This window comes from Spermophilus citellus, assembly GCF_964194105.1.
Source record: "Spermophilus citellus genome assembly, chromosome: 10".
In the NCBI taxonomy this organism is placed as follows: Eukaryota; Metazoa; Chordata; class Mammalia; order Rodentia; family Sciuridae; genus Spermophilus; species Spermophilus citellus.
Window position 1 is genome coordinate 23,988,812 of NC_138197.1, and position 13,369 is coordinate 24,002,180.

Here is a 13,369-nt window from a genome sequence, read left to right on the forward strand (position 1 = left end):
TGGAAAATATAACCATATGTGATGGTGCATGCCTGTCATTCCAGTGACTTGGGAGGCTGAGCAAGGATCTTATTAAGTTCAAGGCCAGCCTGGGCAGCTTAGCAAGACTCTGTCTCAAAATAGAAAATAAAAAAGAATGGCAATGTAGCTCAGTGGTAGAGCACCCCTGGGTTCAATCCTTAGTACCAAAAAGAAAAACTGGGAAAAAATACAAGATGTGTATCCCTCATCTGAAACATTGGATTTCAGATTTCCAGGTTTTTCTATTTTGGATTATTGGCATAGACTTTACCAGTTGTGCATCTCTAATCTAAAACTCTGAAATCTAAAACTCTAAAAGCCAAAACTTTTTGAACATCATGAAAAGTGCTCGAGTTTTAGCTTTTGAATTTTTGAGTTAGGGGACATTCAACCTTTCTAATAGTAGCTGTGCCCTAGAGTAGCTGAATAGCTAAGTGAGCAAATACAAAGGAAATGCCTTTAAAAAAAAAAAAAAAGAAAGAAAGAAAATTTACAATGATTTAAAAAAAAAAAAACATCTTGGGACTGGGGTTGTGGCTCAGCACTAGAGCACTTGCCTAGTGTGTGTAGCAAAAAAACAAAATAAAAAATTTAGCAAAGAAATGCCACATGCTGCATGGCTATCCTCGGGGCTCAGTCGACCTTCAGTATTACTGTCCTTCACCATTATCGTTGTCCTTGGATCTTCCTTCCTGACCACAGCAAAACCTTTGCTTAGCTCAGTTAAGTTGAGCAGACCTTGTCTTTTATAATCTAGTCCATGTGTTCATCAGTTTTGTTTCCTCCAGCCAGTCCCCTCAATTTCTCAAAGAGAAACTACCCAAGGGAAAACTTAGGGAAGGTACTTCAAGATGCTTAATTGGATATATATTATCTCAGGGAGAATTTTTTCTGAATATTCTTTTAACTGAAAGGGTCAGCTCCTTTTGACCAGGCTTTGCCAAGGGGGATCCCAAGATATCTGATAGTTCTGAAATTAGGGAAAGCCTGCCTTGACCTTCCTGCTTGTGGTCCCTGGGCATTCCGCCCATCTTGACTCTGCTAAGCCCTGTGATAAGTACTCCAGCAAACAAAGCAGCCCTGTCCCTGCTCTGAGAGAGAGGGCGGTTCTGGTGGAGAGACAGACCCTAAGCAACCCACAGGACACCATATTGTTACAGGACAAAAAAGTGGATACCTGCTGTGAAGGAAAGGTTATCCTGTTTTTTTTGGAACTAGGGGTCAAACACAGGGCTTTGCGCTAATGCAAGGCAGACACTTTGCCACTGAGCTTCATCCCAGCCCGGGAAAGCTTATCTTGATAACTAGATTTTCCAAGCCACATTTCTCCCAGGAAGCTGTATCCTTAGAATAGCTTTTTTTTTTTTTAAATCCTTTTTTCCCAGAAGGAGGGAGATGTTAGTTGTATGTATTGCTTCCCCCCTATAAGAATCCTTTCCACTGCAAAATTTTCCAGGCTATAGTCCAAGGGGTGTATTTCTCCTTCCTTTCCTCCAGTTTCAACAACCCAGGTCCAGAGAGATTCAGGAGTTGGGGTCAGCCAGAGAATGTAAAATGAGCCTTGAGATGCTGTAGTTACACTGCGAATCTCTCATGCGGTTAGGGGCCTGACCAGCCCTAGAGACTACCTTGAGTAGTAGTCTATGAAAATGATGGCATGGAAGGGAGCAGTTGGCAGCACCTTTCAGACTTTCTCTGTCCTTCACATGGAGAGGGAGTCTGGTTAGCCTCCCTGGGATGTCCAGGGACAAGTAGCATTTTGCCTCTTGGAAGTGGGCTAAGCATGTAACTTATGAAGAAAGGCAAGGATTTAATTTTTTGCTTTCTTTCCTACTCCATGCCTCACTTACTGCACTCCCACGATCATTGAGCTGTCGTAAAACCAACCAGAGTGGCACTAATAGCTATAAGTGGGGCCTCATTGTCATCATCACAAGGGATTTATTCAATGCCTGCATTGTGCGCAGTGCAGCCATCCTCATGACACTGCTTGGGGCGAGGACAAGGCTGTACTAAGGCCCCCTCTCCCAGGAAGCTGTAACACCGTTCCTTCCAGTCCACTAACTACTGAGGCAGCCTTAAACAAGTCCCTGGTTGCACTCAGCCTTGAGGAAGGGACAGCATGGCCTTCCCTTTGCCCACCAAAGATTTAAGATGAGCATAGAAGCCTCCTTATCCTTATTTTATCTTTGAAAGATGTGTAATGATATATTAATAAGAAAATAAACTAACAAACACAGAGGTGTGGGGCAAACAATATATTTAGTCAACTTTTTGTTGCTAAGACCAACAGTGAGACAAGAACAACTCAGAAGAGGAAATTTTTATTTTGGCTTCAGAGGATGGTTTCAGAGGATTTGGACTATGGTTGACTAGCTCCAAGGCAAAAACGTCATGATGGAAGAGAATGGCAGCCAGGAAGTAGTCTAGAGAAGAAGAGGAAGGGAACAGGGACAGACTCCCTGAGGTCACACCTCAGTAACCTATTTGAGACAGGATCTTACTAATTTACCAAGGCTTGCTGTGGACTTGCTACCCTTCTGTCCTAGCTTCCCAGGTACCAGTGATTACAGGCATGGGCCAAGTTTTTGTGTACTTTAACCTCTACCTTCCAGCCCTCAGTCACACCACACTCTCATTCTACCTTACTTTATCATGATGTGTTTGCATCTTATCTGTCTTTGAGAATAAGGAGCTTTTTTGGATCACTTTTATGTTTCTGCACGTTTAGCAAGTACATTAGAAGTAAAAGACAATTAGCTGATATTCATTCTAACTTTTCCTAACTTAAGCTATAATTTTTTTTAGATACAAAGTTTGATATTAAGTATATCTGAAATACAAATTTTGAAAAACTGCAATTTGGGTTATCATGAACTGCACTGTGAAATCATTTTTACTGTTATATTATTTCTTTAAATGTCCTAAATTAAAATAAACTAAGATGCTTAGAAAAAAAAAAGAAGTAAAAGACAATAAATTTTAGTTGGATGAATGAATGAGTAAAGTGAGACTCACTGGAAGGACACAGCTTTTTATTTCTATATCCACTGGCTTAGCTTTAGTGGGTGCTCAAAAATGTTTATTGAATGAATGAATGATTGAAAAATTGTATAGCTAAATAAACAAATAGATGAATAGCTAGAGCCCCAAAGTATAATGCAGGCATGATGAAAGTCAATGATCCATCAGAACGTGCCTGAGGGGAGGTATTTCAAGACATCCTGACAAATTAGAAAATCATGGCTCAGAGAGCATAAGTAATAAACTGAAGGTCACAGTAGCAAAGCCAGTGTGGCATTGTGAGGAGTTAGGAGGCAGATAAGAGGGAATGAGGCCCAAGACCACCCTCACTTCTGACACCAGTCACAAATTCTGATGTGATGTGATGACCCTCAGGTTCAATAATTTGCCAAAAGGATTTACAGAACTCCCTGAAAGCAATTATACTCACAGTTGTGGTTTATTACAAGGAAAAGATGGAGTTTTAGAACCTAGCCAGGGGAAGATATACATATGGTAGACTGCAGAAAACTATGAAATTCAGGGCTTTTGTTGTTCTACCTCATAGAATCAGGAGAGCGTTGCTTCTTGGTATTGATGTATGTCAGTACCCATCAAAGAATTCACCACCCAAGCCTGGCTGTTAGGAATTTTTATTGGACTCCATTACATAGGCAATGACTGGTTGATAGTTCACATGTATCTCAGTCTCTAAGTCAACATATACCAAGTAACCCAGTACCCCCATCTGAAATCACATCTTTGGTCTCTCTTATATGACTGTCCCCCAGCTGACTTTGGGATGTGACCAGCCCTCAACCTAGATCCCCATATTAGACTGTCTACCAAAGACCTCAATCAGAACAGTCCAGGGGGTCAGAATTTACTTCACAAGGACAAGGACAAGGCTAGACCTCTCTTTGGATAAGATTCTTCCCCACATAGTACCGGAAGCATCCATGTTGAATGTTATTGTCTTCATCTGGGTCTGTTCACTGGCTTCCTCACTCTCAAACACAAATGAGCTATGAGAAAGTCTTCCCTGGATAGAGAGAGGACTCCACCTTAATAGGAAGCTGAAACTAAACCCACTTCATGCCTGATGCCTCTGGAGCTTGGGGCTCTGTCATCCAGAGTTTGGTCCAGTGCTTTATTATGAAAGCCACATTTTCTTCGATCCAATTAAGTATACACTTCTCACCACAGGCAAAGTCTCTACTGGAAAAGATTCTTTAGGAACTATCAGACTGTGAAACAGGCCTGGAAACTTCTCCATTTGAGCCCATACCACTGTGGGGAGTGGAATTTTGTTCGTGTCCTGCCTGTTATACTGCTTCCTTCCCCAGGGCAAAGAGGGATCATCCTAAAAGGCAGTGGTCAGGTTCACATAAGTTTTGCACATAGCACTGCTTCTGTTGCAAGCTGAGCTGGCCTTGTTCTGTGAAGGATACAGATGTGGAGAATGTGGCAGGTTGTCAGGCATGATGATGACTGCAGGGGGTTGGGTCCTCTCCTGATGGTTTTTTTGGTTTTTTTGGTTTTTTTTTTTTTTTGCTTTAGCTGTGCAGTGAGCAAGGCATTTACTGCCTTTTTACCTCTGTGTTCCCCACAATATGCAGCTCTGGGATTGGCACATTGTGAGGTCTCAAGGAACACCATGAAATTGGATCTGCTGCTTCCTCCTCCAGCCCCTGCCCCAGCACATACACACACCCCACACTGGTTGCAAGGCACTATGTTTATTTCAGCCTCTTGGGGCACCTTCTCTTTCTCCCTCACACCTATAGTTCTCACAAAAGGCTCCTGACTGACCTGAATCAAGTTAGAACCAAGTTCTTCAAACCAAATGGTGGGTCAAGGTGAAAGAGGACTTTCTCTTCCCTCTCAATTCCAAGGGTTATGTTTTATAGCAAAACAAGTCCACTGTCCCCTGCTGTGTTCTCCAGGTCCTCTGTGAACACTTACCCAGTGGTCATGGTGTTTACTAGCCTGTTGTGCCCCACCAGGCTGGGCTTTTTGCTTGTGTGGGTCCATGTAAAAGTTCACTTATAGATGTAAGTCATCCTGCCCTATTTGTCTCCCTCTTTCCATTCTTGACAGGTGCTTTGCTGGGACATGTTGCCTCCAACTGTGGCACTGAATCTTCCCTTCTCAATTTCCTGGCATTCCCTCACTTGGTTTGTGTGGTTATCTTCATAGCAGTTCCGAGTCGGAAATGGAGGAAGAAGAGGAGGAGGAAGAGGAAGAGGAGCAGCTGCCCACTTCTGACCTGGGTGGTGTTCCTTGGAAGGAGGCTGTAAGGATCCACGCTCTTCTGAAAGGGAGGAGTGAGGAAGAGTTAGAGGCCTCCAAGAGCTTTGAGCCTGGGGAAGGAGAAGAGGAGGAGGAAGAGGAATATGAAGAAGAAGAGGAGGAAGAATATGACGAAGAGGAGGAGGAGTCCAGTGAAGGTCAGAAAAAAGTCTCTTCTCCTAACCCTGACCCTGTCCCTCTGAAATAATCTGTCCCATGTATGCTTGTGACAGGTTTAATTGGCTGGAGTCACATGGACCTCTCCCATAGAGCTTCAAAATAATCCTTCCTGTTGCTCCCTAACCTTAGGTACGGGGGCAGAGGAAGGATACCAAATCGGGCAGACAGGCCACTGTGGGAATAATGTCCCTGGTGCAAATTCAAATTTTTAATTGGAAGTAGAAAATATGGGCCAATCTAAGGATTCTGACCTAATTAACCTACTCATTCCTGTCTCCTCATTTCCGCCCCCCAAGCCCTTTAGTTTCAGTTATAGACATTGATTGTAATAAAACAAGGGAATTTAGCTTCCTAGAGGAATCCTTGATTTCTGATCTTGAGTAATGAAGACTGCTTTGAGCTAGATGCCCACCAGACAGGGTGCTGTCAGTGATACTCAGAATAACATTGTGGGGGGCTAGGGACATAACTCAGAATTGGTAGAGTGCTTGCCTTGCATGCACAAGGCCCTGGGTTCAAGCCCCAGCACCAGAAGAAAAAAAAAAAAAAAAGGACAACAGTGTGGGGCCAGAAATCCTGAAAAAGAGCATCTTAATCACAGAATTCAGTCATCCTGGTTGGTTCTGAAATAATTCTCTTAAACTCAAGGTTTTTTTTCAATTTTGTCCCTCTCTCTGGCTCTATGTAACCTTAAGTGATGATGATGAACTTGCTGAATAGAAAGAGAGGGTCATTCTTTCCCAGCCCTAGCTGTACAGAGGTCCTGTAGGAGGTGAGGAAGGAAGTAGCACAGTTAGAGACCTGACTCCCCTGCGGAGGTCTTTACTTTCTGTCCTGGGGACTCAGAACCAACGGATAGGAGGACATGGGCCTTCTAATTTCTAAGCCCCAGTTTCTCCCCAGGAGTCAGAGGAAGGAACAGATTAAATTCTGAACAGTGTGGGCACAGTGGAGTTGTACATGATTACTCTGCTAGGACTTATCTCTGCTTCTTCTGAAATTCGATGTGCTCACTACCTAGGCCCATCCCAGGGGCCATTTCCTCTGACACTGTAATATTTTAGCCCTTCACAGACAGGGCTGTGGTTCACAAGCCAGACCTGATACCTGTGCAGTTTAAGACAACTATAAAGAGGTGGTGGGGACAGGATAGCACCTTAATCATGAGACCCTGGACTTGAGTGGTCAGGGTCAGGGCACTTCCTCAGAAACTTCCCTGTGGAGTTTCTCTCCCTGTCCTCCTGCACTCGCCCCTCTGAAAGTGGAGACCAAGGCTGGACCAGGACTTACAAGGCAGTATGCTTTACAGCCTATACTCCCCGCCCAGTATTTTTTATGAGCCTTGAGTAGGTCTTTGTAAGAAGGAGCTAGGCCCTGGCTGGAGCCTGAGTTCTCTCATTCTGCCATGTCTGCGGAGCCACACTGGTCCAGAGTTGCCTCCATGTTCCCCTAATTAGAGGAGGTAGTTGGTGCAGGGGGAAGGTATTTTGTTTGCTTCATTATCTGTGTGTGATTATTATGCTTAATGACTTTTAGCTTCAACACAGCTTAGAGTCAGAGCTTTTTCCATTTTCAGGAGAGTTTAGCCCACTTTCCCCTTATGAAGACTAACTTCTTGGGCTTGGACTTAATGTTAAGACCAGACCTATAGGGAATTGGGGCCTTAGCTAGAGAAACCCAAACCAAAATATTCAGTCAAACTCTAGACATTTCCAGGTGAGAACCTTGTGTTCCCAGCCTGGAGTATGTCTTCTGGGCAGTGGACTTCCACACCTGTGTAGGAAGTGACAGGATGCTACTATCTTGTCACTGAAGATAACTCTGCTTTCTATTCTTTTTCCTCCTTTCCGTTCCCTTTTCTCTCCATTTGTCCCCCTGCGGGATTCTTGATGCTGCTTGTGGGTGTCGGGCTCCCCCTGCTGTAGAAGGGGAGTATTGCCCCTGGGACAGAGAACTCCTGCAAGGCCAGTGGCTCCAGCATCTCTCAAAGGAAGAAGAAACGGGTACTTGTAAAGGTACCCACTTTGCTCCCCTGCCCACCTTCTACCCTGGCTCCCTAGCAGCCATCCAAAATTTGCCTCCAAGAGCAGGTCCCACATGAAAAGATCTGTGCTTTTTAGAGCTATGCTGCACATATCTAGCTGAGCACCTGTCTCTGGGCCCAGCCTTCCCAGAAAAAGTAGAGAATAGCATATTCCAGAAATGGAATATGGCCCCATTTCTATCCCTGTGGGTTTTTCTGAAATTTCTCCTTATCCAGTTAAGATTCAGTTTCTTCTCTAATGCAGAAAATTTCACAATGCGGCCACAGCTCTTCTGTCACCACCACCACAGGTGCCTTTAAACATTTCTCTGAGAAAGAAAGAAGTGCTGGCTTCATGCTGTTGATAAATCCCCAAGGCTGCATGTGGTAACAGGAAGCAGAACATTACTCAGGGAGAAGACTCACTCTCTTCCCTTGTTGCTTAGAAGGTAAAGAAAGGTCCTGCCTCTTTTCTTTTGACTTATCTTCCCCAGGCCTAAATCTGAGCTGTTTGGAGGTGTTGCTGTAATTCGGCCCCCTCCACTACCATAAAGGCAGATAAACTGGCCTTGCAAATAGTCCTTCAGTCTATAGAGACCAGCAGCTCCAGTAAGGGAGCCCATGAGGGGCTAATACCCCACATTGATAGCATAGGTCAGCATCCACATTGGTGATCTTATTGGTTCTTCCAATCCAAATCAGAGGTTGTCACAAAACTAAAACCAGGTTGTCCAGTTAGATTATTGAAGGAAGGGGTGACACATACTCACAGATAGACACTGGCTCCTGCTAAGACCTGAAGAGTCCTTCAGATCAATGGCACCTGCTCTTGCTGCCTGAATAGTCGTCCTTCCTTCTGTAGTATCCCCTCCTTCCAAGTTGCTAGCTATTCCTTTATCTTAACCCCACTGTGTAGCATGATGCAAGCCCTACTGATAGGGATCTCACAAGGCAGGGACTGCATGCAGATTCCACAGGCTCTGTCAGCAAGAATAAGCTGAAAGGACTGCCTGTGAGTCTTCATTTAACTGAGAAACCAGGTCTCAACGTCCAGAGGGTTCAGTAGGATACCAAATGGAGTCTTAAGGAAAGGAGCTTTGATAGTTTTGATTGGGGGGGGGCAAAGAGGTGTGGGTCTCCTCCCTACCCCTAAACTCCTGGAGTTTGGGGACTTCACAAGCTAGAGTTCTGCTTCTTCCCTAAGCTGCTGCCTCCCCTAACTCCATCCTCCCCAACATCTGTGTCCCTGGCAGACCCAGCATGCAGCATGAGGAAGATCTCTTATGGAAGGGGCTTTTTTCTCTCTAGTAGAAGCTCTTACTGCAGAAAACAAAAAAATACAATATAAACATAGTACATTTTTGTCCTATGTGAGTTGACTGGCTTGTGGCAGAATGGCACTGTCCCATCCCACCTTTCTGTTGTCACTTGACTGGAGTCTCAGAAGTGGTCAGCTTGGCAGGTGGTGGTAAGCACTTTGCTGTATAATCAACAGAAGGGGCATGAATGGCGTGACCTAGAGGGCCTCATGTTGTGCTAGGTAATCAAACTGAGTTCTTATCACTCTTGGAGGAATGGCCCTTCAGAAGTCAGTTGTCATCTGCTTTTTCTCCACCTTGGCATTTGGATCCCTCAAAAATCATTTAGGATGAAAAGGGCAGCAGAATCTGCATTTGGAGTTGGAATGTGTGGTTCTCTTCACTGAAATTAATAGTACACATGAAGTTCAAAATGACTAATCCAAACTGAATGACTAGAAGTTACATGCGTGTGAGCACATGTTCTTGATTTTTACTTCTTTCTATTCAAACTGCTCCTGGCAAATACTGTAACTCTTCTTTCTGTTTCCTTTCCTGTGATGTTTTATCCCCTCCTTTTCTGTTTATTTTCTCCTCCCTGTCATCTCCATCCCTTAAACCTGGCACATTAGCTGGGAACCACAGGCTACAGCAGATAATAAATCCAGCAGATCCCTTGGCGATCCAGGCTGATGTGCACTGGACACACATTCGTGAGAAAGAGGAGGAAGAAAGAATGGTCCCAACCTCTGAATCTTCCACTTCTAGAGGTAACTGCTTCAAGACCCAGGATCCCATGTGCTGCTATCAGCAGCTTTCATCCCTGCATCCCTTCCTGTTGCTGTAAAGGACCTTTCTGCTAAGACCAAAGCCTCCCATTTTGATCAAAAGTAGAACCCAACAAAACATTACATTTTCTGCTGTTAACCCAGACAAGTGTCCTTGACTCTCCTTTGAGGATATGTAAAGTTCTCTATGGATTAAGGGTTGCAGGCTCTTTCTCCAGTAATGCAAAATAATAAACTGAATTTAACCTAGGGAAAAATGAGAATTCACTTCCTGTCCCCCATGTTTCTCGGCTGGGGTCTTCTTTGCCTACTCTATAGAACATGCTGGTGCTTTCCTCATGGAGTGTGTCTGAGTGTGACTGTATATGACAGGAGGAGGAGAGGGAAGCATATTTAGAAGTAAAAATAAGAAGAGAGATATATCAGGGAGGTTTCTAAATTCACTGCATTATTTTCAACTCCAGGGTTTAGGTGAGTTGGTCTGTGTTTCCCAACAAGATGAAAACGTACCTTATTCAGTGGTTTTTGTTTTGTTTTACTTTGTTTTGAGACAGGGTCTCACTATGTTGCTCAGGCTGGTCTCTGACTCCTGGTCTTAAGTGATCCTTCTGCCTCAATCACCCGAGCAGCGGGGCTCCAGGTGCATGCCACTGCACCTGGCCTCTGGCTTCTTTTAAGGAATATCAATAATAGAAAACAAAGGACTCTGTTGAAGGATTCATTGACTGCATATCATTCCTCTCAGCTACCCATCTTCCAATATGGACCCTTGGTCATCACCTCTGTCTGGCTCATGTAGCTTCACATATTCTTTGTGCCTATTACAGTCCACACACCCTTCAAGGCTCTAGGTATACAAAAGGGATGCTTCCTTGCCCTCGTGAAACTTAGCCTTTAATGCACTATTTTATCCTTCCAGCCCCCAACTCTTCCCTTGTAGGTAAGACCAGCCTCTGTTAACAGCTTTTGCAGAACTTTAGATACCCAGAAGCTATGCTGAACTTGATGTGAGAGCCCCCGCTGACCAGGGCACCTGACTGACCTACGGCATCGACCAGGAGCATCCTGCAGCCTCCCTTGGGTTTTCTCTCAGGATAACGGCGGATCATTACCCTCTTCCATGCCAGACAGGCCACTCTCTACTCAGTTTCTTTTCTGTTTTGAACTTTAGGAATGACCACAGCTCTCCTCACTGGGAATGCTTACTGCTGTGTAACTTTGTATTTATCGTCTGTTTTAAATTCAGTGCCTGGCCTTCCTTCCATACGCCGTGCAGCAGTGCAGGCCTGGCTGGAGACGGTCTCCGGAGGTAGTCGGTGATGTTTGATCTTTTCCCACTCACCATAACCTTTCTCTTTAGGCAGCTCTGCTGGTGCCTTAACACTAGAACTCTGGTCCTGTCGCTGGTGCATGCGAGGGTGGAGCCAGAGGCGGGCGGGGGCACATGCATGCCTCACTCAGGCAGCCCATCCTTGCATGGACCAGAAGTGCATCCCACATTCTACAGGGCAGATTGGAGGAGAACATTAGTGGAGACAGGACTTGTTCCATTAATAGAGGTTGAATACAAAGACCAAAGCTAAAGGAACCTTTTTTAGCACTGAGGTTTAAGTATGTAAAAAAATAGGTAGTAATTGAGTGTGAAAACAGAGGAATCAAAATAAAATTCCACAAACCTACCAAAATATCAGAGAAGGAAACAGTCAAGACTCAGGGACAGAGGGCATTTACAAGAATTATCAGAGAGGAGGGGAGGGCAAAGGACTGGTATTATACAGCTAAGGGAAGAGGGTACAAGCAGGACATACTAAGCTACAGGTGTCTTTTCAGCTATTTATGCCATGAGATAATTGGCAAACCTTAGTTGTCTTTTCTAAATTTTTTCTGGAAACATTTCTCAGTGAGGGGGTCTACATGAATTCAGGGCAGGCTGTTCTTTCCATTGCAGGATGTTTATCCTTGGCCTCTGCCCTCCAAATGTTGTACTGTCTCCATTCCCAGCCTAGTCGTATAACAACCAAAGACATACACATATTTTCCAACACTGTTAGAAGAGAAGGCAGCATTGCCTGCTGTCTGAGGAATATGGCCTTAGCAGTTGCATCCAGGATGGGAAGGACTGACACACATGGATCTTAACCACCAGGTTCTTACCATTCCAGCCTATTGTCTTCACCAACAGCAGGAAAAATAGATAAATGTCAGGAGGAATCTTCCCAGTGTATAAGAGAAAGAATGCCATCGGGTGTCTGATTCAGCTGGCCCTGAGCCATCAGCCCTCGACATAGGAGCTGCTGAGAATTTCTAGTTAGTGTGTATCCAGATGACAGAGGGATAAGGTGGAGGAAGGGGCACTTCCCAGCTGCCACCTGAAATAAACAGCAATTCCTGGCTTTCGTAGTGTGTAACTCATCAACTTGTGTGGCCGCTTCTATCACCCTGCACTTCATCTTAACCTAGATTCCATTCGCCAGTTTCATTGCTCAGGCTGCGTCTCCTTCAGCATCTGCTACTGCTGCATTGATAGTTCTCCCATGTTTATTTTTTGATGTATGTGATAATTGTTCTTTTCAAGGTATTTCAAGAAGGATAGAACCTTACCCATCTAATTCGACAGTAGAGGTTTCTTAGTAGAAACTCCAAGTAGGAGAACCACATGAAGGACCAAGGGATCAGGACTGGGACAGGCCAATCCAGGGAATTGGGGCAAGCTGGGGAGTTCTATGGAGTAGTCTTTGTGCTTGCTTCCAGCCTACTTGCCAGCAAAAGTATATCAGTGTCTCTTCTACCACCTAAATGCTAGGCACTCCCATATTTGTTCAAGCAAATAATGTTATTCACAAAAGACCCCCCCCCCTTACCAGATAGGCCCAGATTCTGTTCCCACTGATCTATGTGGAGTAGGTTTGGTCTTTCTATGGTATAGTGCCATGATGAGCAGACTTTCCAAGTATAGAGCTCAATTTGAGAAGGGGCCTAGAGGACATTGGTGCTTTTAGATAGGCTTTTGTTTGTGCCTCATAAATTCCATTCCCTGGTGTTTGGTGAACTATCTTCCATCAGTGGCCAAAAGCAATGTGATTGCTCAGACCTATAGAAGCAACTGAATAGTTTTTCCCTAGAAAATGTTATCATCCCAGGAGAGTACCTTGGCATTGCCAGCTTGCTGGTTGCTCTGGTGTCTCAGAGGGAAGGGCTTGGCATTCATAGTTCACCAGCCTAGAACTTACTCTGGACAGTATCCACCATCCCTGGAATGCCTGTGTGCTCCATTCTAAACCTCTTTCAACAAAAACTAAATTTGAACCACTATCTTAAAAGTTATGCATAAAAAATAAGTACACAGCTTAAGGGATTTTTTTTCCCTATACTGCAGACTTCATCCAGGAACACTTCACCACTGAACTACATCCCCAGTCCTTTTAGATTTTTATTTTGAGGCAGAGCCTCACTAAGTTGCATAGAGCCTGGCTAAGTGGCTGAGGCTGGCCTTGAACTTGTGTTTCTCCTATCTTACCCTCCCAAGTCACTGGGATTACAGGCATATACCACTGCATCCAGCTCAATTTAAAGAATTATTAAGGAATAAAACTCATGTAATTGCCACATTATCAGCAGTTTCAAAGGGCTGCTCAAACTGTTTCAGCACATTACTTCTTGACATCCTATCACTAGACTGCAGTCACTAGTTTGGTCTGTAAAGAAGAAAACTTCATTTTAGGGCATATGGCTATTATGTGTTCTATCCTCTCTCATTTTCAGTT

At 44.4% G+C, this 13,369-nt stretch overlaps 1 protein-coding gene across 29 annotated transcripts in view; it reads left to right on the forward strand.

Annotated features, from left to right (window-relative positions):
* Positions 1-13,369, forward strand: part of MICAL3 (microtubule associated monooxygenase, calponin and LIM domain containing 3) — a 200,046-nt gene that overhangs the window by 151,796 nt on the left and 34,881 nt on the right. For 14 of the 29 annotated variants that reach the window (XM_081310955.1, XM_081310944.1, XM_081310972.1 and 11 more), the window contains 4 exons: positions 5,224-5,474; positions 7,422-7,511; positions 9,450-9,587; positions 10,852-10,914. In XM_081310955.1, the coding sequence (XP_081167081.1) occupies positions 5,224-5,474; positions 7,422-7,511; positions 9,450-9,587; positions 10,852-10,914 (542 nt within the window). Of the gene's footprint in view, positions 1-5,223; positions 5,475-7,421; positions 7,512-7,784; positions 7,965-9,449; positions 9,588-10,851; positions 10,915-13,369 lie in introns of those variants that run through there. The other 15 variants (XM_081310948.1, XM_081310965.1, XM_081310957.1 and 12 more) reach the window with 7 other exon arrangements.